This window comes from Molossus molossus, unplaced genomic scaffold (assembly GCF_014108415.1).
Source record: "Molossus molossus isolate mMolMol1 unplaced genomic scaffold, mMolMol1.p scaffold_m16_p_6, whole genome shotgun sequence".
NCBI lineage: Eukaryota > Metazoa > Chordata > Mammalia > Chiroptera > Molossidae > Molossus > Molossus molossus.
Genome location: NW_023425399.1, coordinates 53146920 through 53172114, shown reverse-complemented (window position 1 = coordinate 53172114; position 25195 = coordinate 53146920). Strand labels below are relative to the sequence as shown.

The window sequence follows — 25195 nt, the reverse complement described above, 5'->3', positions numbered from 1 at the left end:
CGTTGTCCCATGGACTGAGAGGTCCCAGTTCAATTCCTGGTCAGGGCACATGCCTGGGTTGTGGGCTCAATCCCCAGTAGGGGGCGTGCAGGAGGCAGCCAATAGATATCTTTCTCTCTCTCTCTCTCTCTCTCTCTCTCTCTCTCTCTCTCCAAAATCAATGAAATAAAACATATACTCGCCCTGGCCAGTGTGGCTCAGTTGGTTGGAGCATCCTCTGGGGCTCCAAAGGGTCACAGGTTCGCTTCTTGGTCAGGGCACATACCTAGGTTTGGAGATTCCCCAGTGAAGCACATACCCCCCCAATCGATATTGCTCTCTCATATTGATGTTTCCCTCTCTCTTCCTCTCTAATATCTTAACAAAAATTAAAAATAAATATCCTTGGGTGAGGATTAAAAAGAACCCGTGTTTTTTTTCCAAATTATAAGACAATGTTTATTTTGTTTGTTTGTTTTTTGTTTTTGTTTTTTTGGTACATGCCCCTGGTAGGAACCAAACCTGAGACTCTCTTGTCTGCAGGCCGAGGCTCTAACCGCTGAGCCAAACCAGCCAAGGCAACAAAGTTTATTTTAAAAGTTACAGAGGTAGTAGAAGTGAGCTAGCTAGGCTGCAAAAGCTCAGAAAACAAGTTACAGAAGCAAAAGAAGGGCCTTTGGAGCCAAAGAGAGGGAAAGGCAGAGGTAACATGCTTGGGGGGAAGCGAGTGGGAAGGGAAAGGTGCAGGTATGCTCCAGAGAGGGCAAGTAAAAATATCCTCAGGTGAGGATTGGAAAAAAAGAAAAGAAAAATATTCTTACTAAATTGTTTTAATATAAATAATTAATAAGTGCCAGGCCCCAGACTGTGCTAAGGTTAAAGCAGAGAACAAAACCAACCCCAACATTTATAGAGCTCAGTCTACTTCCTGCAAAGTATCACTTTCCATGTTCTGAAGTCTTAAATGTGGAGGGTGGGCGCGGGGGTGCTGTCAGCCCCTTGGCCCCTTGAAAACAGAAGAGTAGCCAGCCACTGAAAAGAGGATACCTGCTGAGGCAAAACAGCTTGGAGTTCTCACTGGTTTCCCATCTATTGGTTTAGGATCCCTAGTGCCATATAGATTAGAGAGACCTAGGATAGAAAGTAACCACTTTCCTGTTGTAAAATAAACTGCCACTGTTAGGGAAATTCAATTTCACCAACAGTTACCAGAAAAGACATCATAAATGGGTCCAAAATATATTACAGCCTGTTGCTTGCTACCACACACTATATTAACTGAAATAGCTTCTAATATACTAGGCTCTTCCTAAGCAGTTCTCCTAGCCTATGATTTTAACCCTGATAGGATGATCTATAACAAGAAGAGGCAAATACAGATACAGATATTCTAACTACTCATTAACTTACCTTTTACCCTTAATTTTGGTTTCTCGTACTTCCAAGTTGTTCTCTTCCTCATCTTCTCCCTTCACCTATAAAAGGACAAAAACGGTTATTCTTTGTCTTTTGGCCTCTAAATTTTGAGTCAACAATTAACCAACAGCCTCAGAATGTCCACATTAGAGTATTCAAACTACCAGAACTTTTTAATGATTGAATTCTGGTTTCAGTAATAACTTTTTTTCATCTGAAACACAAGAACATTGTCAAAGACTTATTTCTGCACTAAATAAGCTTTATAATAAGCTCAATAAATATATAACATTTTCCTGAATGATCAAATACACACCTAACAAATGAAAATTACACTTCCAAATACACTTCACACTTCCAAATATAAAGGCCTGAATAGCTTCTTTCTAGGTGTTTCCTTCTTTACTTACATCCAAATACACAAATGCATAGGCAATAAATACTAATACTTATTGTCATAGAAGTCTCATGCATGACCAAAATTCTTTTTATTTGCACAAAATAAGTTAACAGTGGCAAAAGTCCTTGAAGAGAAGGAGCAAATGGCCACTGCTTGGCACACACCCTTATCTTATCCTTCACTGCAACAGGATGTGCAACCAGGAAAAGGATGTTAACTTCAGCAGGCTGCAGAGTCTTTCTGAGGGAGTAGGCATCTTAAATCATGAGACTATTTAACAGACTATAAGGAGATCTCTTTGCCAATGCAACCTCCACCAAAAGAAAACCTACATTAAGACAATCCTTAAGCACTAAAGTACTGATTCCCAATAGGGTATACAAAGCCATAATGAGAAAGCTATTTTTAATATTTAAAAACCCTAAAAGTAGCCCTGGCCAGTTTGGCTCAGCGGTTAGAGCGTCGGCCTGCGGTCCGGAGAGACCCGGGTTCGGTTCCTGCTAAGGGCACGTAATTCGGTTGCAGTTTGTCCCCGGCCCTGGTTGGTCATGCGGGTGGCAGCCACTCGATGTGTTCCTTCACGTCGATGTTTCTCTCTCTCTCTCCCTTCCTCTCCCTCCCTCCCACTCTATCTGTACAAAAAATGGAGAAATATCCTCGGGTGAGGATAAAAAAAAAAAAAAGAAACCCTAAAAGTAATCATACAATTATCCTCAATAAAGCTGTGCAAGCTAATAAAAATAACAAATTTCATTTCTTTGACTAGAATCTTATCACAATGAGAATATTATACTTGTGCATATCACTGTCTTAATAAGAGGTGCTTATTTACTTAATAAAAGATTAAACCCCCAGCCGGTTTGGCTCAGCAATTAAGAGTGTCAGTCTGGGATTCAATTCCAAAATGGCAGCGAAGTGAATGGAAGCTACACAGACCATCTCCCAGGACCAAACTGGAATTACAACTAAAATAGTCAGGTAAAGCAACAGAAAAGCAGTGGAGAGGACCCATATAACCAGGGACAAGAAAAAGGACACTGAATCGAGCCTGGTAGCAAATGCGGAGGCACAAGATGGCAGGGTGGGAGCCCACTGACAGCAGCTGTTTGAGCTGTGAGCAGCTCCCTCAGGGTTAAAACCCCAACCTGGCTACACAGCGCAGAGGGTCAAGACACAGCACTAAATTAGCTACAGTCACCCACTTTGGAATCTGGCACAGGGAGGCCCAGACTGGACTGGAACTGTGTAGAGACACAGGAGCTTGGAGAGATGAGAAGGCAATGGGAGTTTTTTGCTGAATCATTCCTTTACAGGACAATAGCCATCTTACTCAAAGAGCCCTTCCCAGAGCCCCAGAGAGAAGCAACAGCCCCTCCCTCAGGAATTTAACACCTCCTGGTCAAACCAGAGAAATGGAAACTGATGCTCATTAATAGCCAACAAGCATTGGCCCCACCCTCTGGAAATCCTCTTACCCTGAACACCTGAAGGACTTTTTCATTCAGTTGAGGGCTACAACCCAAGGCTCATCAAGTAATTGAGACTAATAGCACCCAGGCAAAAAGCTAGAGGATAAATGAACCTTTCCTGGGCTTGCAAAACTACCCAGGAAAGTAAGACTTGACAGCAGTGTTTAACATGGGTCCTCTCATACTCATCCAAACCCACCAGAGCAGTGATTTTCAACCTTCCTAATGTCATGGCCTTTTAACACAGTTCCTCATGTTATGGTGACCCCCAGCCATAAAATATTTTCATTGCTACTTCATAACTGTAATTTTGCTACTGTTATGAATCATAATGTAAATATCTGATATGCAGGATGTATTTTCATTGTTACAAACTGGACAGAATTAAAGCATAGTGATTAATCACAAAAGCAATATGTAATTATATATTGTGAAATATTTATTTCTAATAACAAGTAAATGAAAATTTGTCTTGAAGCATGGTGTAGCACAGGTAAAAGTCTTAATATAACAACAGTAAACTACATTGCTACATTTTGCAACAGTATGCATAAAAAGCCAACATCAGTGCGAAGGTTGAGATTGCTTCTTTTTCACCAAATCAGAAATTCTCAGGGCAGTCTTTGCAAGAGCAAAACGAAGATCATATACCTCAAGTCTACTTCTGTATTTAGACTTGATAACCAACAAGCTGGGTAACCCTGTTTCACAAAAATATGTTGTTGAAAATGGAAAAAGAAAGCGCAACACAGTCTCAGACAGAATGGAATATGACTGCAAACACTTGATTCAGAATTTTGTAACTGACATTGTAGAGAAATCAGTTCTCACTGCATCGCTGTTAGTAAGTTCAATTAACTCCTCTTGTGTTTTCTCAGGAACATCTTCAACTTTGACTGTGAATGGGCTTCTGGCAAGTACAAATGGGGTGTCAGGTAGATTTGGAAAGTACGATGAAATATCATCTGCAAACATGTGCAAGTGTTCTTTCACAGAAATTATCATCATAATCCTTTTGTCTAGTTCAATGTCATATTCCTCAAAGAAGCAGATAAGGTAAGCAACATGTAAATTTTATTTTCACCCAACTTATTTTTGCCAAAGCTTAAGTTTCATTTGGAATGATTGGATGTTTTCAGACAAATTGAGGCATGTTGCATTTGGTCCTTGCAGTGATAAATTTAACTCATTCAAGATGGCAAAGATGGCAACCAAGTAAGCTATTTTCTGCAGTTCACTTTTATTGCTAAAAAGTGCTTCAGACTGCAGTCCTGCTTTCTAATTAAAAAACATTTTGAGTTCATCACGAAGCTCAAAAACAAATTTTAAAACTTTTCCTGTCAACAACCATCTCACTTCAGTGTGAAATAGCAGAGCACTGTTCGGCGCATCCAACTCGCATAGTTGCAAAAACAGTCGACTGTTTAAAGTGCTCGCCTTTACAAAATTGACAGAACTTACAACACTTTTCCTTACTTCTTGTAACTCTTGTGGCAGCATCTTCATTGCTAATATTTGCTGATGAATCATACAGTGAGTTCCAACGACCTTTGGTGACTCATTCAGTATCAAACACTGAAATCCAAATCGACATCCTAGCATAGCTGGAGCACCATCTATGCAAACACCACAAACCTTTTCCCAAGAGATTTTATGCTCTTTCAGAAATGAACCAACTGTGTCAAATACATCACGTGCAGTAGTTGTCATTTCAAGAGGTTAGCAAAAAAGAAACTCATCTTTAAAGACGCCATCATTAATATATCTCATGTAAACCAGTAACTGTGAACAGTTTGTCATGTCTATAGATTCATCAAGCTGGATGCTAAATATTGGAAGTGGAGCAGATTTAATTTCCTGGATTACCTGATCAAGAATATAAGCAGACATGTCATCTATTCTTCTGTGGACAGTGTCATTAGATAAGGAAATTGCACTCAATTTCATAACAAATTCGTCTCTGATCATAACTCAAACAATGTCTTTGGCTGCTGGCAACAGTAAATCCTCAGTGATGGTGTGAGGTTTCAAAGCTCTAATGATTCTGAGTGCCACCAAATATGAAGCTTCAACAGCTGCTATGTTTTGTTTGTGGTATTTGCCACCAGTGACAAGTCTGGCTTTCTTGAGTCCATCAGCTTTGCTTCTAAAATAGTTGGTATCCTTGCTGGCAAAGCTTGGATGCTTGCTATCAAAATGGTGTTTTAGTTTGTTCAGATTCATAGATTCAGCTGATAGTCCTTCACAACAAATAACACATTGCGGTTTCTAAATTTCTGTGGTAATTATTGAGGTAAAACCATACTGTAAAAAAATCCTCACTATATTTTCTTTTCTTAACATTCTTCTCTGTGTTGTTGTTTTTATATGCCTGTTACTATCCCAAGGGGGCAGTATTCACATCAACCACAGCTGAATATAAAAAGACCAATCAGCATCCAGATAAGTCCCCATGGTACAGAAATTTTTTTTGCAGTAGTTGATGATTTTACAGTACATGATTTGACATTTACCTGAAATTACAAGTCATGAAGTATCATTTTACCTCCAGTACTGCAGTTTTCAACACAATAGCTGCTTTTAACAGAGTAGCTGCTTTCTACACAGTAGCTGCTCTCTACATATGTGTGACTGGTCCGCATAAGTACATTATGGCGCCAACCCTGTCACATACACCTGTATTTGTATGGGATGTATGTGATGGGGCTGGCGTGATGATGTCATCACGCCCAGTACTCATATGTGGGCATATCTGTATGCGGGCGTATCTGTATGTGGGCACACCCACCTGGAGACAGATAGAGGAGCGGTGTCTCAGTTCCTAAGATCATTGGAAATTGTGTTTTCCAATGGTCTTAGGCGACCCCTGTGAAAGGGTTGTTCAACCTCCAAAGGGGTCGCAACCCACAGGTTGAGAACCACTGCAGTAGAGGGAGCCACAATCAGCGGAACACCAACACCCACATGGAAAATTTAGCAGGCTCCAAAACTCACTGAGACAGCCAAAATGGTGAAACAAAGAAACAAATACCAAATGAAAGACAAGAGTACTCTACTGAAGACGAGATAAATGAAACGCAGGTAAGCAAGTTATCAGAGGTAGAGTTTAGAGCGATGATAATGAGGAAGCTCAAGAGCATGAAAAAAGAACAACACCATCAGTAAAGATACAGAAACATTGAAAACCTACCAATTGGAAATGAAGAATGACACAGCAGAAATAAAGAGCACATTTGAAGGAATAATCGGCAGAGTAGAAGAAGCTGAGGACCAGATCAGTGAATTAGAAGATATGGTAGGAAAAAATCACCCAATCAGAAAATTTTAAAAAATTTAAAAACATGAAGACAGTTTAAGAGAACTGTGGGACAACTGGAAACGTAACAACATCTGCATTATAGGAGTTCCAGAAGAAGAAAATGAACAAGGGTTAGAGAATATATTTGAAGAAATAGTGACAGAAAACTTCCCTAACTTGATGAAGGAAAAAGGCATTCAAGTGTAAGAAGCACAGAGTCCCAAGTAAGAAGAACCCAAACAGGCCCACACCAAGACACAAAATAATTAAAATGCCAAAAATTAAAGACAAAGAGAGAATCCTAAAGGCAGCAAGAGATAAGCAACAGATTACCTACAAAGGGACCCACATAAGGCTACCAGCTGACTTCAATACAGAAACACGACAAACCAGAAGGAAATAGTAAGAAATAATCAAAGTAATGAAAAACAAGGATCTGAATCATAGACTACTCTATCCAGCAAGGCTATTATTCAAAAGAGAAGGTGAAATAAAGAGCTTCCCAGACAAAAAAAGCTGAGTCAATATAATAGCGCTAAACCAGCACTGCAAGAAATGTTAAAAGGACTGCTGTAATTAGTAGAATAGAAAAAAATATATAACCACAATAAACAAAAATAGCAATAAATAAGTACATACCAACAATAACCTTAATGTAAATGAATTGAATGTTCCAATAAAAAGACAGAGTAGTTGAATCGATAAAAGAAAGCACGACTCATATATATGTTGTTTACAAGAGACCCACCTCACAGCAAAAGACTCACATAGGTTGAAAGTGAAGGGATGGAAAAAAATCTTCCAAACAAACAGAAAGAAAAATAACTGGGGTAGCAATACTCATATCTGACAAAATAGATTTCAAGATGAATGCCATTACTAGAGACAAAGATGGCCACTACATAATATTGAAAGAATCTATCCAACAGGAAGATATAACCTTGGTAAACATATATGCGCCCAATATAGGAGCACCAAAATATATACGTATTTTTAATTAATTTATTTTTTTCATCCTCATCCAATGACATTTTTGCACTTCAGATACAGTGGGAGGGAGAGAGGGTGAAAAAGAAAGAGAGAAACATCTCAATGTAAGAGACACACATCAAGTAGTTGCCACCCACACAACCCCAACTGGGGCAGGGACAAACTGCAACTGAGGTATGTGCCTTTAGCGAGAACCAAACCTGGGCCTCTCTGGTCCACAGGCCGACACTCTAATCACTGAGCCAAACCAGCCAGGGCACCAAAATATATTTAAAAACTCTGGACTTCCAATCATGATGGCGGTGTAGGTAAATGCATTATCACCTCCTGCTACAACCACATCAAAATTACAACTGAACTACAACACAACCATCATTCAGAACTGCCTGAAATCAAGCTGAATGGAAGTCCTACAACTACAAAATTAAACCAGCCACCACAACGAGACTGGAAGGAGGGGAGGAGGCGTGGAAGGGCTAGTCCCACACCCACGTGTGGTGGATAAAAATCAGAAGGGATACCTCAGCTGGGAAGATCCTCCCTGAAAAGTGAGGGGATCCCGTCCCAACCCAGGCACCAAGCTCAAGGTTCCAATGCCAGGAAGAAAAGTCCCCATAACTTCTGGCTGAAAAAAATAGCAGGAACTGAGGCAGAGGGAGGCTGCGGCTGTGGGAGTCCCAGTGCACACACTTGCTCCCTCTAAGCTCAGAAGGGAGGCACCTTGAGGGATGCCAGAAAACAGGGAAGAATTGAGCTGTTTGGCCCCAGGTCGAGAGTTGGAGAGACAGCTTTTTCCTGACAGAGGTGCTGGCAGAGGATGACATTCCTTTGGTGAGCCCAAACCTGGGGCAGCAAACAGCTGCCATATCTGGGACTCTAGCAATCTGGCTAAAAATGTTTGCCCCGCCCTGGTGATTCCCTGAGGCTCCACCCCACCCGACTTTTGGATCCATCCAAGCTGTTTCCAAAGGCTTTACCATAGTATTGGCCTGTCTTAGATCCTCCTTCAGAGTTTCCTAAAATCTCTCAAACAAGCAGCATCTGGTCTCAGCAAGACCCATACCTCACTTTAGGTGGCCCCAGGCCTGGCACTAGAATCAGTCAGTTTTGGTTCACATTTTGGCTTATCCTGGATACCTACAAGCCCAGCACAAGAAGCAGCCATCTGCAGATCACTTTGTAGCTTCTACCAGGTGGTCCTGGGGAGAACACAGACAGTGGCCAACCTTGCCCCAGAGCCAGCACACCCAGTGGACAGCTTTAGACCACACTAAAACACCAAGACCCAACAAGTGGCACACTCAATGAGTAGACTCAGTGAGTACCACAGCCCTGATGAAGTAAGTCTTGCTCTGTGTAGTGGGCCCCTACACAGCTGATCCTCCAAGGAAGTCAGAGGCCAGTGGCTAGGGGACACAGCCAGTCCTTGTAGCTGATTAGCCTAAGTAAATCTCTCCCATTGATGTGCCAACAGTAATCAAGACTCAATTACAACAGAAGGGTGTAGAGTCCACACTAGGAGTACACCTCAAAGGCCCAGCTGGAGTGATCAGGGAGACTGTGCCACTGGATCCTACAGGACACCGACAAAAATAGGCCACACTACAAAGCCTAGGAGACACAGTAACTCTGCCTAATACATAGAAACAATCACAGGGAAGCAGCCAAAATAAGGAGACAAAGAAACGTGTCCCAAATGAAAGAAAAAAAAAAACAAAACTTCAGGAAAAGGACTAAACAAAATAGAGATAAGAAATCAATCGGATGTAGAGTTCAAAACGTAGGTTAAAAGGTGGCTCAAGGAACTTGGTGAGTTGTTCAGGGGACTCAGTGAGACCTCCAACAAACTTAGTGAAAACATCAACAACATAAGAAAGGACCAGTCAGAAATGAAGGATGCACTAACTGAAATAAAGAATAATTCACAGGGAATCAATAATAGAGTAGGTAAAGCCAAGAAGCAAACCATTGATTTGGAATATAGGGAAGCAGAAAACACCCAATTAGAACAGCAAAAAGAAAAAAGAATCCAAAAAAATGAAGATAGCGTAAGGAACCGCTAGGACAACTTCAAGTATGCCAATATTCGAATCATAAGGGTGCCAGAAGGAGAAGAGAGACCGTAAAAAATTGAAAACCTATTTGAAAAAATAATGACAGAAAACTTCCCTAACTTGATAAAGGAAACAGATATACAAGCCCAGGAAGCACAGAGCATCCCAAACAAGTTGAACCCAAAGAGGTCCACACCAAGACACATCATCATCAAAATGCCAAAGGTTAAATACAAAGAGAGGATCTTTTTTTTTAATCCTCACCCAAGGATGTTTTTCCATATTTTGTTCAGATAGAGTGGGAGGGGGAGAGAGAGAGAGAAACATCGATGTGAAAGGGACACATCGAGTGGTTGCCACTCGCACGACCAAACCAGGGCCAGGGACAAACTGCGACCGAGGTACATGCCCTTAGCGGGAACCGAACCTGGGTCTCTCTGGACCACAGGCCGATGCTCTAACCGCTAAGCCAAACTGGCCTGGGCCAAAGAGAGAATGTTAAAAGTAGCATGAAAAAAGCAATCCGTTACCTACAAAGGAGCTCCAATAAGACTGTCAGGTGATTTCTCAAAAGAAACTTTGCAGGCCAGAAAGAAACGGCAAGAAATATTCAAGGTGATGAAAACCAACAACCTACAACTAAGATTACTCTGTACTGCAAAGCTATCATTTAGAATCGATGAATATACTAAAAGTTTCCCAGACAAGAAAAAGCTAAAGGAGTTCATCACCACCAAACCAGTATTATATGAAATGTTGAAGGGTGTTCTTGAGGCAAAGAAGAACAAAAATATGAACAATAAAATGTCAAATAATAGATATCAATCAACAACTGAATCTACAAACAAAATCTACAAGCAGAACATAAACAGACTCATAGATACAGAGAACTTGTTGCTTGCCAGATGGGAGGGGGCTGGACAGATGGGTGAAAAAGATGAAGGAATTAAGAAGTACAAATTGCTTTCTAGACTTATGAAACTCAAAGGGAAAGGGGAGGGAGGGCGGGATAAGATAAACCAAAGAACATCTATGCATATATGCATAACTAATGGACACCGACAATAGTGTGTGGAAGGCAGGAGGAGGGCGGGGACTGGGAAGGAGGGGGGCGGGGAGGGGGACAATGGAGAAAAAAGGGAGAAACATCTGAAATACATTCAACAATAAAGATGAGTTAAGAAAATAAATAAGATTGGGCGGGGCTGGCGGGGGCGGGGCAGGGCGAGGCAGGACGCAAAATAAATAAATAAACAAACAAATAAAATAAAAACTTCTTAATGACTTCCAAGGAGAAATCAACAGCAATACAGTCATGGTAGGGGACTTCAACACTACCCTTACATCACAAGAAAGATCCTCTAGACAAAAAATTAACAAGGAAACAGACTCTAAATGATGTACTACATCAAATGGATTTAACAGATATCTACAGAGAATTACACCCCAAAATTGCAGAATTCACATTCTTCTCAAATGCACATGGGACATTCTCAAAGACAGACCACATGTTAGAACACAAACTAAGTCTCTACAAATTCAAGAAGATTGAAATCATATCAAGCATCTGCTCAGATCACAATAGCTTAACACTAAAAATCAATTACAACAGAAACACACAAAGACATTTGAACACATGTAAGCTAAATAGCATGTTATTAAACAATGAGTGGGATACCAAGGAGATCAAGGATGCAATTAAAAACTTCCTGGATGCCAATGAAAATGAACACACAACACAAAATGTATAAGACACAGTGAAAGCAGTTCTGAGAGGGAAGTTCATAGCACTAAAGGTCTACCTCAATAAACAAGAAAAATTCCTAACTGACTCTCTAAACTCACAACTTAAAGAACTAGAAATCAAACATACCAAAAAAAAAAATCAGAGCAGAAATAGAAACTAAAAAAAAAACCAATTCAATAGATCAATAAAACAAAGAGCTGGTTCTTTAAAAAGATAAACCAGATTGATGGACCCTTAGCCAGACCCACCAAGAAACAAAGAGATGACACACATAAACAAAATCAGAATCAAAAGATAAGCAACAACTGACACCAAAGAAACAGAAAGGATCTTTAACAAATACTATGAACAATTATATGGCAACAAATTAAACAATCTAAGTGAAATAAACAAATTTCTAGAAATACATAGTATCCCAAAACTGAACCGGGAAGAGTTAGAAAACTGGAACAAACCAATAACAACTAAGAACATTGAAGATGTAATCAAGACTTTCCCAGCAAACAAAAATCTGGGCCCGACAGCTTCCCAGAGGAGTTTTATGGAACATTCAAAGAAGAACACACACCAATTCTCCTCAAACTATTCCTAAAAACTCAAGAACAAGAAAGACTTCCAAACTCATTTTATGAGGCCAGCATAATTCTAATTCCAAAACCAGATAAAGACACTACAAAGAAAGAAAACTACAGGCCAATATCCCTGATGAACATAGATGCCAAAATCATTAACAAAATATTAGAAAATAGAATCCAGCAGTACATTTAAAAAGTTATTCATCATGACCAAGTGGGACTCATTCCAGGGATACAGGATGGTACAATATTGGCAAATCAATAAATGTGATACACCACATAAACAAAAGGAAAGATAAAAACCATATGATCAAATCAATAGATGCTGAAAAAGCATTCGACAGAATCCAGCACCCATTTTTGATAAAACGTTCAGCAACGTGGAAATAGAGGGATCATATCTAGACATAATTATGGCCATATATGAAAAAACTACAGCTAACATCATACTCAGTGGGCAAAAAACTAAAAGCATTTCCCCCTAAGAACAGGAACAAGACAGGGATGCCCACTTCTGCCACTCTTATTTAACATAGTACTGGAAGTCTTAGCCACAGCAATCAGACAGGAAGAAAAAATAAAAGGGATCCAAATTGGAGAGGAGGAAGTGAAACTGTCATTATTCGCAGATGACATGATATTGTACATAGAAAACCATAAAGGCTCCATCAAACATCTACTAGATTAAATAAACAAATTTGGCAAAGTAGCAGGATACAAAATTAACATCAAGTAATCGATAGCATTCTTATGCACCAATAATAAACTCACAGTAAGAGACACTAAAAAAAAAAAAAACAATCCCATTTACCATTGTGGTGAAAACATTAAGATACCTAGGAATAAACTTAACCAAAGAAGTAAAGGACCTATTCACAGACAACTACAGGACATGAAAAAAATAAAGATATAAAAAAGTGCGCCCTGGCCGGTTTGGTTCAGCGGTTAGAGCGTCGGCCTGTGGTCCCGAGAGACCCGGGTTCGGTTCCCGCTAAGGGCACGTACCTCGGTTGCAGTTTGTCCCCGGCCCTGGTTGGTCGTGCGGGTGGCAGCCACTCGATGTGTCCCTTCACGTCGATGTTTCTCTCTCTCTCTCTTCCTCTCTCTCCCTCCCTCTCTATCTGAACAAAAAATGTCCTCAGGTGAGGATTAAAAAAAAAAAAAAAAAGTGGAAGCACATACCTTGCTCATGGACTGGAAGAATTAACATTATTAAAATGTCTATACTACCCAAAGCAATCTATAGATTCAATGAAATCCCCATTAAAATACCAACAACATATTTCACAGAACTAGAACACTCCAAAAGTTCATAAAGAACCAAAAAAGACCCTTAATGTCCACAGAAACCTTGAAAAAGAAGGACAAAATAGGGGGAATCACAATACTGGACGTCAGGTTATACTACAAAGCAACTGTAATCAAAACAGCCTGATACTGGCAAAAGAACAGGCATATAGATCAATGGAACAGCCAGAGAATCCAGAAATTGACCCTAGTCATTATGCTCAATTAATATTTGACAAAGGTGGCAAGAGCATATAGTGGAGTCAAGACAGCCTCTTTAATAAATAGTGTTGGGAGCCCTGGCCAGTTTGGCTCAGCGGTTAGAACGTCGGCCTGCGGTCCGGAGAGACCCGGGTTCGGTTCCCGCTAAGGGCACGTACTTCGGTTGCAGTTTGTCCCCGGCCCTGGTTGGTCATGCGGGTGGCAGCCACTCGATGTGTCCCTTCACGTCGATGTTTCTCTCTCTCTCTCCCTTCCTCTCTCTCCCTCCCACTCTATCTGTACAAAAAATGGAAAAATATCCTCGGGTGAGGATAAAAAAAAATAAAATAAAATAAAATAAAAAATAAAAATAAATAGTGTTGGGAAAACTGGACAGCTACATGCAAAAAAATAAAACTAGACCAACAATTTACACCATACGCAAGAATAAACTCAAAATGGATAAAAGACTTAAATGTGACATGGGAATCCATAAAAATCCTAGAAGAAAATGTAAGCAACAAAATATCAGACATCATATGAAGCAGAATTTTCAATGATACAATGCCTAAGGCAAGAGAAACAAAGGAAAAAGTTAACACATGAGACTATGTCAAACTAAAAAGTTTCTACACAGCAAAAGAAACAGCCATCAAAATGGAAAGGGAATCCACTATATGGAAGAGCATAACTGCCAATGATACATCACATAAGAGGTTAATTTCCTACATATGTAGAGTACTCATACAACTCAACAAAAGGAAGACAAAGAACCCAATAAAAAAATGGGCAGATGACCTAAAGAGACATCTCTCCAAACCAGACATACAAATGGCTAAGAGACATTTGAAAAAATGTTCAATGTCACTAATCATCAGAGAGAAGCAAATTAAAACGACTATGAGGTATCATCTCACACCTGCCAACATGGCTGCCATCAAACAACAAGTGCTGGCATGGGTGTGGGGAAAAGGGAACTCTAGTACACTGCTGGTGGGAATGCAGACTGGTGCAGCCACTACGGAAAACAATATGGTGTTTCCTCAAAATATTAAAAATTGAACTGCCATTTGACCCAGTAATCCCACTTCCAGTAATACATCCTAAGAAGCCTGAAACACCAATCGGAAAGAATATATGTACCCCTGTGTTCATAGCAGCACTATTTACAATAGCAAAGATCTGGAAACAGCCCAAATGTCCATCACTAGACGAATGGATAAAAAAGCTGTGGTACATATACACAATGGAGTACTATCCAGCTATAACAAAGAAAGAGCTCTTATCCTTTGAGACAACATGGAGGGACCTGAAAAGCATTATCCTAAGTGAAACAAGCCAAACAGAGAAAGACAAATATCATATGATCTCACTTGTTTGTGGAATATAATGAACATAACAGTCTGAAGAACAGGGTAGTCCCAGAGACATGGAAGTAGGGTACAGACTAACAATCCAGAGAAGAGAGGGTAGGGGGGAAGACATAAACCACAGAACTTATACACAAGTATGCATAACCAATGGACATGGACAACAAAGCCGAGGAGGAAGAGGGAGGAAAGTGTAAATAAATAAATAAATAGCTGTGGTACATACACACAATGGAACACTATGCAGCTACAAGAAATAGCGCTTTCACCCTGGCTGGTTTGGCTCAGTTGTTAAAGTGTTGGCCTGCGGACCAGAGAAACCAGGGTTTGTTTCCCTGGTTATAGTTTGTCCCTGGCCCAGGTTGGGGTTGTGTGGGTGGCAACCAGTCGATGTGTCTCTCTCACATCGATGTTTCTCTCCCTCTCTTCCTCCTTCTCTCCTTCCCACTCTATCGGAAGATAAATGCAAAAATGTCGGATAAAAAAAGGAAAAAACAAAAAGAAAGAGAGCTCTCTTATCCTTTGAGAGGACATGGAAGGACCTGGAAAGCATTACACTAAGTAAAATAAGCCAATCAGAGAAACACAAATATCACATGTTCTCACCTATTTGTGGAATATAATGAACAAAATAAGCTGATGAACAAAATAGATCGGAGACATAGAAAAGAGTACAGTTCAGACTGACAAACCTCAGAGGAGGGGGGCAGGAGAAATGAATGAGATAAACCAAAGAATTTATATACATGTATGCATAACCAATGGACATAGACAACAATGCAGGGGAGATTGGGGGGCCGGATGGGGAGGAGGGTGTCTAGGGGGGATAAAGGAGAAACATCTACAACGAAAATAAATTAATAAAAATTGAGAAAAACCCGGCCAGTGTTGCTCAGTGGTTGAGCATCGACCTATTCACCAAGAGGTTGCTGGCTAGATTCTCTGTCAAAGCACATGCCAAGGTCATGGGTCAAATCCCCAGTGTGGGGCATGCGGGAGGCGGCCAACTGATGTTCTCTCTCATCGATGTTTCTAGCTCTCTCTCCCTCTCTTCTTCTCTAACAATCAATAAAGAAAAAGAAACTTTTTAATTGAGAAAAAAAGTGTCAGTCTTTGGACCTAAGGGTCATGGGTTTTATTCCAGGTCAAGGGCACATGCCTAAGTTGCAGGTTTTATCCCAGGCCCTGGCTGGGGTCTTGTGGGAAGCAGCCAAATGATGTGTCTGTCTCACATAGACGGTTCTGTCTCTCTCCCTCCCTCCCTCTCATTCTATCTAAATTTCAATAAAAAAAAATCCTCAGGTGAGGATAAATAAATAAAAGATTAAAGAGACAAAATATTTCAAATATAGCTTCCATATGAGAAGAAAAATATAAGATGGGCCCTTGGTAGTAAGGAGATGAGGAACCAAACAAACTATAAAAGACATTTTTGGGACCATTGGTGCATATGTGTTTATTAGATAAGATTATATATTACTGTTCATTTGGTCATGACATATTAATGGTATGGTGGTTGTTATAGACAGAATGCGTCCTTGCCCCCTATTCATATGGTGAAATCCTAATCCCCCAATTCAATAGTATTAGGAGGTGGGGCCTTTGGGGAGGTGATTAGGTCATGAGAGTGGAGCCCTTGTCAATGGGATTAGCCCCCTTATAAAAGAGACCCCAGAGAGCTCTCTTGTCCTCTCCATCATGTAAGGAAAATACTGCCGTCACAAGCCAGGAAAGAGTTCTCACCAGAACCTGACCATGCTAGCACCCTGATCTCAGACTTCTATCCTCCAGAACTGTAAAAACTAAACTTGTGGAGGCTTTGTCTATGGAGGATATTATGTCTCCCCCCACACACACCCTTCTTTTCCCAGGGCGCACTTCTGCCCAACCCCCAATGTACCCAAAACTCTCCTCCCCCTCACTTTTCTCAAGTTGCTCTCAAGGTTCATCTCTCAAGGTACATATGTATCTGTATCTCTGTATCTCTGTATCTCTGTCTCTCTCTCTCCCTCCCTCCCTCCCTCCCTCCCTCTCTCCCCCCCCTCTCTCCTCCTATTCCCTCTCTCTCCTAAGCTCCAAGGGCCCTTCTTTTGCTGTAACTTGTTTACTGAGCCCATTTCTTCTACAGTTCATTTATTCTACCTCTAAATAAACTTTCACTTATAATTTGAATCTTGGCTCTGCATTCTTCTCTTAGCCAGACTCAAGAATTGAGATTGTTAAACCAAGGTCTAACACCCGGTGCCATTTTCCACTGCTAACAAGAGGATAACCAAAAATAATAATGTGAATTACAAAAGTGAAGACTTTCAGATGGCAATATAGGTTCATTAATAAATGGTGCACAAGAAGTCAACTGCCTCTTTGAAGTAAGAACTTACTGCCCTAGCTGGTAGCTAGGTTGATTAAAGCATTATTGCAATACATCAAGGTGGCGAGTTTAATCTGGTCAGGGCACATACAAGAATCAACCAATAAATGCATAAATAAACAGAACAGCAAATCGATGTTTTATTCTCTTTCTATTTATCTCCTTCTCCATTCCCTCTCTCTAAAATCAATTTAAAAAAGAAATAAGAACATACTGTCCTGGCCAACAGGCTAAGGTTAGTTCATCGTCCCATACACCAAAAAGTTGTGGGTTCAATTTCCAGTCAGGGCATATACCAAGGTTTTGGGTTCGATCCCCAGTCAGCGCAAGTACAGGAGGCAACAGATCAACCTTTCTCTCTCTCTCTCTCTCTCAAATTCAATAAAATAAAATAAAAAGCATGTCTTCAGGTGAGGACTTAAAAAGTTAAAAAAAAAAAATAAGAACAGCCCAGCCGGTGTGGCTCAGTGGTTGAGTGTCGACCCATGCAACAAGAGGTCACCAGTTCAACTCCCAGTCAGGTCACGTGCCCAGGTTGTGGGCCCAATCCCCAGTGGGGGGCATGCAGGAGACAGTGAATCAATGTTCTCTCTCATCGATATTTCTCTCTCTCTTTCCCTCTCCCTTCCTTTCTCTCTAAAATCAATAAAGAAAAAAAAAGAAATAAGAACATATTAAAGTCAACTGTTGATTTTCTTTTTTTTCTGTCTAAAGACGTCTTCAGACAGCAGTAAATGCTCGTTAAGTTCCAGTGCTAAAAGTTCTTGCTAATTTTCAGGACTGAAAAATACAAATTCAACCCAAATCCAACAAACAGTGGACAAATGCCTTGAAATTTTAAATGTTTTGGGGTATCCACCGATGAATCATACTTAAGATATTAATAAATAACTGCCACTCTTGCCTGGTCGGTATGGCTCAGAGGTTGAGCATTGACCAACACACCAAGATGTCACTAGTTTGACTCCCAGTCAGAGCACATGCCCAGGTTTTGGGCTCTATCCCCAGTAGGGGGCATGCAGGAGGCAGCCAATGGATGGTTCTCCCTCACATCATTATTTCTATCTCTCTCCTTCTCTTTTCCTCTATCTTTAAAAAAATCAATAAAAATATATTTTAGGGGACTTCCAGTCAACATGGCAGCGTAGGCCCAGCCGGTAGGGCTTAGTGCTTGAGCATCGACCCATGCACCAAGAGGTCACTGGTTCGATTCCCAGTCAGGGCACATGCCCAGGTTGTGGGCCTGATCCCCAGTGGGGGGGGGAGAGGGGCATATAGGAGGCAGCCAATGGATATTCTCTCTCATTGATGTTTCTATCTCTCTCTCCCTCTCCCTTCCTTTCTCTATAAAATCAATAAAGAAAAAAAAAATTTTTTAAAAGATGGTGGCATAGCCCTGGCCGGTTTAGCTCAGCGGTTAGAGCGTCGGCCTGCGGTCCAGAGAGACCGGGGTTTGGTTCCCGCAAACGGCGCGTACCTTGGTTGCAGTTTGTCCCCGGCTCTGGTTGGGTTGTGCGGGTGGCAACCACTCGATGTGTCTCTTTCACGTCGATGTTTCTCTCTCTCTCTTTCTCCCTCCCACTCTATCTGAACAAAAAATGGAAAAATGTCCTCAAATGAGGATAAAAAAAAAAAAGATGGTGGCACAGGTAAAGGCAGTACACACCTCCTCCCACAACCACATCAAAATTACAACTAAACTACAGAAAACCATCATTGAGAACTGCCTGAAATCGAACTGAATGGAAGTCCTACAACTACAAAATAAAAGAAGCCACATTAAGAATGGTAGGAGGGGCGGAGTCCTGGATGGGCTGGTCCCATTCCCACTTGTGGCAGATAAAAATCAGGAGGAAGACCTCAGCTATGAAAGTCCTCCCTGAGGAGTGAGGGGTCCCTATCCCATACCAGGCCCTCCAGCTCAGGGTTCCAGTGGCAAGAAGAAAAGTTCCCATAACTTCTGGCTGTAAAAACCAGCAGGAACTGAGGCTGAAGGAGGCTGGAGTTTCTGGAGTCCCAGGCAGCTCCTCTTAAAGGGCCCAGACACATACTTACCTGAGCTCACTTCCTTCAGATGGAGGAGACAGCCTGAAAGGCAACAGAAACGCACTGGAAGAACTGACTTGTATGGTATTGTGGTGAGAGCTGGAGAGGCAGCTTTCTCCAGGACAGACGTGCTGGCAGAGGCCATTGTTCCTTTGGTGAGACCCTTCCTAATGGGGCAGGCAGATGGGCACCATATTTAGGACTCCACCAACTTGCCCTGGTGATTCCCTGAGGCCCTGCCCAACCCAACTTTCTGGCCCACCCAAGCTATTTCCAGGCGCTTTACCATAGGATTGGCCTGTCTTGGCTCTTGCTTCAGATTTTTCTAAATTCTCTCCAATAGCATCTGGCCTCAGTGAGCCCCATACCTCTCACTAAGCAGCCCCAGGCATGGCACTAGAAGCAGCCAGTTTTGATTCACAGTTTGCCTGGGCACCTCCGAGCCCAGCACAAGAAAACAGTCAGCTACATTGCTTTGTAGCTTATTCCTAGTGGCACTGGGTAAAACACAGGCAGTGGCTGACCTTAGCCCAGAGCTAGCACACTAAGTGGACAGCTTCAGACCCCATGGAAGCACCACCACCCAACCACCTCCACAAGCGACACACTCAAGGAGTGGATTCAGTGAGTACCTGAAACAAACACAGGGAGGCAGCCAAAATGAGGAGACAAAGAAACATGTCCCAAATGAAAGAACACAACAAAACTCCAGGAAAAGTACTGAACAAAATGAAAATAAGCAATCTAACTGATGCAGAGTTCAAAACACTGGTTATACTCAAGGAACTTAATGAGAATTTCAAGGAACTTAGTGAGAACTTCAAGGAACTTAGTGAGGACCTCAAGAGTTCAAAAAAGGACCAGTCAGAAATGAAGGATGTATTAACTAAAATAATTTACAGGGAATCAATAGTAGTGTAGGTGAAGCCAAGAAGCAAACCATCGATTTGGAATATAAGGAAGAAAAACACACCCAATCAGAACAGCAAAAAGAAAAAAGAATTTTTACAACAATGCTACGGGGGTGGGGAGGACAGGATGGGGAGCAGGGGAGTCTTGGGGGGGAAGGAGAAACATCTGTAACAAAAATAAATAAAAATTGAAAAAAAATAGAATTTTAATAAATGAGGATTGTATAAGAAGCTTCTGGGACAACTTCAAGTGTGCGAACATTTGCATCATGGGGTGCCAATGGAGAAAAGAGAGAGCAAGAAATTGAAAACCTATTTGAAAAAATAATGACAGAAAATTTCCCTAACTTGGTGAAGGAAACAGACATACAAAGTCCAGAAAGCACAGAGAGTCCCAAACAAGATGAACCCAAAGAGGTCCACACCAAGACACATCATCATCAAAATGCCAAAGGTTAAATACAAAGAGAGAATCTTAAAAGCACCAAGAGAAAAGCAGTTAGTTACCTACAAAAAGAGCTCCTATAAGACTATGAGCCAATTTCTCAAAAGAAATTTTGCAGGCCAGAAGGGAGTGGTAAGAAATATTTAAAGTGGTGAAACACAAGGACCTACAACCAAGATTACTCTTTACTGCAAAACTATCATTTAGAATCGATGACCATATAAAGAGTTTCCAGACAAGAAAGAGCAAAAGGAGTCATCACCCCCAAACCAGTATTATATGAAATGCTGACAGGTCTTCTTGAAGAACAAAAATATGAACAATAAAATGGCAACAAATACATATCTATCAACAATTGAATCTACAAACCAAATGAACAAGCAGAACGAAACAGACTCATAGATACAGAGAACTTTTTGTTGGTTGCCAGATGGGAGGAGATTGGGATTGGGCAAAAAAGGTGAAGGGATTAAGAAGTACAAATTGGTTGTTAGACTGACGAACCTCAAAGGGAAGGGGGGCAGGGAGGAAGATAAACCAAAGAACTTACATGCATATATGCATAACCAATGGACTCAGACTATAGTGTAGGGAAGGCAGGAGGGGAGCAGGAGTGGGGAGGAGGGTGCCAATGGGGGGAAAAAAAGGAGGGATATCTGTAATACATTCAACAATACAGGTAAGTTTAAAAAGAAAATAAATATATATATATATATTTTAATAAGTACATAAACGCCACTCTAAAGAATATTAGAGGACACCAAGCTGGTAAAAAGGCATCCAGATCTGTTGTGTATAAATACATATAACATGCAAAGAAAGATTGATGTATATAGGTACTATAGAAAAAACCTTGTAAATACTGACTCCTTTGGCAGTATCCCTCACTCCTAAAGAAGTTCTGAAATTCTCAATTCACACATCCAGGAGGTTTCAATGGGCCAAGAAAATAAGTGGCACCCTGTCTCTAATTCAGTGTCTCCCCTTTCTAGCCACTAGCTTTTTAAACTTCTTTTTTAGAAAATTTTTTCTTAATTGACTTTAGAGAGAGAGGAAAGGAGAGAGAGAGAAACCTCAATGAGAGAGAACATGGACTGGCCACCTCCTGCATGCCCCTCATCAGGGATTTGGCCCACAACCTGGGATGTGTCCTGACCGGGAATCAAACCAGTAACCTCTTGGTGCATGGGTCGATGCTCAACCACTGAGCCACACTGGCCAGGCTCTAGTGTATTTTTTTACATATATATTTAATCAGTATATTTTGTTTCCAGCTTGGAGGCTCATAATCCTTTTAACATGATGATATTACCCAGCCACTAGAACTAGGGACTTCATTTTTCCTTATACACCACTACTTACATTCAACATGTCATCAAATACTATAGATTCTATTGCCTGTTAGTCTATTATATCTCATATTTTCCTCTCTCTATACATAATGCTAATGTCTTAATCTATATGATCACTCATCTAGGTTATGGAATTAGACTTAATTTGCATCTCTACTCTTCATTTCACATTTCAACTCATCTATCACAAAAAGGGGGGGGGGGGGACATAAACTTCCATTACTTATAGACAAACAAACAAACAGAAAAGATGAGAAGGAGTAGGAGGAACCACTGGCTCCTTGTCAAAAATCACTATGGTCCCTTCTACCAGTTCCTAAAATTCTACATGTACGGTTGAAGGTAATCCACTGAAAATATTTACTTTTCTTTTTTTAGAATGAGAACTAAGCAGTGGCTGCTGAATTTGGCTTTAAAATTTTCCCAGGCATCTCAACTCTGTTTCAGTTGAGGTTGAAATCCAAATTCAGAAGCTTGCAAACTGGGTCTGCAACCATAACACAAGAATAGGTTCCTTTTTTCCTCCAGTAAGTGTGGCTACAAAAAAAGTTTCTGGCAACCTCTCTCAATAAAGCCTCCAAGTCAATTGGTAGAAACAGTTAAGTGTTTAATCCAGTTATGTATGCCACTGGGAGGGGTATAAAGGAGCATATATATCCATTTAACTGTTCTGTCTCTTTGACTATAAAATTAACAAATAATTTTGAATATATCTGGTGATGCAAATGCAGGTCTTATTCCCCAACACAACCCTATCTCACAGCCATCTAGGCCACAAGAGGCGATGTGGGGCAGTAAAGCACACACACAAAATTTGAACCTAACCTAGCTTAAGCCCTGACTCACTCACCACTCTAAAACCTCACATAGAGCATTAAACAATTTAGCCTTCCAGACTACAGACTCTTCACCTAAAGTAAAAACCTACACCTCAAAGGATTATGAGGATTAAATGAGAAGGTACTTAAAACAACTATCATTATACCTGACAAAAAGTAGACTCTCAATAAAAAATCAGTACAGTAACCCAGTTTGTAAGCACTCTCCAGCATGATGGCAGGATTAGTTACCTTCTGCCATGACCTTGGGACTAGCTTTTATAAAAGAGTTGGATTTAATATTCAAAACATTCAAAGGTGGCAGCACAAATTTAAATGAAGTATTAATGCATCTTTCCACAAATCTGGGTAGAACTGAGCAAAGGCTCATTATGGACAAGATGTGAATAGAATTCATCTGAGAAGTATAAACCCTATAAACTCAGCTTTATAGTTCCAGATTCAGTCAGAAAGTAAGGTGTGATTAGGAGAAATATGACACTATAATGACTATTCTTCTCTTAGTAATTGGGTAATCACTTAATGGATGTTGTCTAATGAAAATAGCAATAAAAAGCAAAGCTCTGGCCCTGGCTGGTATGGCTCAGTGGTTGGAGCATGCTCCAGCACACAGCAAGGTCATGGGTTCGATTCCCAATAAGGGCATATACCTAGGTTTCGAATTTGGTCCCTGGTCAGGTTACCCCCACATCAGTACACGTACAGGAGGTAACCAATTGGTGTTTCTCACACTGATGTTTCGCTCTCTCTCCAAAATCAATGAACATATTCACACATCCTCGGGTGAGGACTTCAAAAAAGAGCAAAGCTCTGTAGATGCATATTCCCAAAGCTAACATATTCTTTCCTTAAGAGTTGTAAAAGTGTTCAGTGAAATACCTGGATGTACACAAAGCAACTTTATGAACTGAAGTGTGAATGAGAGTAAGAAGGGGGAAGGTAGAGAACTGGACTTTACCTTTCTATACAGTTTAAAAGGGCTTATATTACTTGCATGGTTTTTTTTTAAACTAACTTAAAGTAGAAAAAAGTTTTAAAAAGTGTTCATGAACAACCTTAGGAAGTGTATTATACCAATAACGGTTTCAAAAGATTACAAACTTAAACATGGAACCTACCCCTATTACATTTCATTAGATGAAGTCCAGAAAGAAGCACATACAAAGGGCCAGATACTGAATTAAAGTAATTAAATTTTAACTCGTGTATTCGTCCTCCAGTCAGGCTACTGAGTTAAGTCATGAGAAATGAAGAGAAAGTTTGGTGCACACTAGCAACCTCATAAGTCCTTCGCTGGGGCTATTATCTTAGTTTTACTGGGCGAAGAGGATCATTCGGCCCAGGGTCACCAGCACCCAGCCGCAACAGCCGCCCAGGATAGGCTCGCTCAACGGAGAGGTGCGGCCCGCGCCATAGCAAGCTTATGGTGACGTGTCCAGAGCCGAGGGGCTAACGCCCCAACGCCTGGGCCTCTACTTTTCTTCAGAGGCTAAGAGAGGCTTGGGGTCTAAGGACAGACGCTTGGAGCAACGAATGCCCGCCCCACTCACCTGCACGCCAAGGTGTGCCAGCCGGGCCTCGAGCTCCGGCTCCAAGGCCAGAAGGAAGGAGGAGGCGCGGGACGTGGAGCTGCCGCCTGAGTGCGCCAGGACCACCTCGACTGTCACCTTGGCCAGGTGGCTGCTCAGGTCCACCGTGCGCTTCACGTCCTCATTGACCAATAGCGGTGCATCGGGAGAGGAACTGCCTGGCGCTGGGGCCCAGGCCCAGAAAAAAAGGAGCAGAAGGAGGCGTGAGGTCAGGACCTCCATGACAGGGACCAAGCTGAATCGCAGGCCGCGCGAGCGCCACCGCCCCGCCTCCGGCCACCGCGCAGCCGCTCATTGGGCTCAGGCTGGCGCCACAAGGTGGCGGCACTGGGGATGAAGGACCCCGTCTCCAGGGCAACGGGCGGCCCGCCGGCGCCTGATTGCACAGCCCTTCATTTATCTAATTCCTACTGGAACTAGTTCCTGCCAATCGGTTCTCTCTTACCAGTCTCTCCCTCCAATAACCCTGCCCTTTCTGCTCTTTGAAACAGTAAAATTTAGCACAACTGGGAGAAAGTAAAAGCCTACGCAAAAGTTTAAGCAGAAACAGGACCTCTGCAGTCTCAAGGATTTACCGTAAAATATGTAGTAATTACAAAGGGGAAAATATTAAGTTTACATTGGCGAATCCTGGCAGGCACCCCATTAACAAAGTGATCTGGGTTAATATCGCCAATTATAAGACATAGTGTTATCTATAGCCACTGTGTGATACACCCAGAAGGGCACCTCACTTCTGAGGTATGCCACAGAATTGCTGAAAATGTATAACCTCAGTACAACCATAAGAAACATCAGGCAAACCAAAAACACCTTGACTTTATCCAGTGAGACCCATTTCAGACTTCTGTGCTTG

The 25195-nt window shown here is 41.4% G+C and overlaps 1 protein-coding gene across 4 annotated transcripts in view; it reads right to left on the bottom strand.

Annotated features, from left to right (window-relative positions):
* RPN1 (ribophorin I) overlaps positions 1-24600 on the bottom strand; it is an 88075-nt gene extending 63475 nt beyond the window's left edge. For 3 of the 4 annotated variants that reach the window (XR_004957069.1, XR_004957068.1, XM_036244779.1), the window contains exons 1-2: positions 24301-24600; positions 1390-1454 (exon numbers count right to left, since the gene is read on the bottom strand). Coding sequence is in view for 2 of the 4 variants with exons in the window: in XM_036244779.1 (XP_036100672.1) it covers positions 1390-1454; positions 24301-24561 (326 nt within the window). In the remaining 2 variants the exon portion in view is untranslated. The remainder of the gene's footprint in view (positions 1-1389; positions 1455-24300) is intronic. The other variant, XM_036244780.1, reaches the window with a different exon arrangement.
* Between the last annotated feature and the right edge of the window lie 595 nt (positions 24601-25195).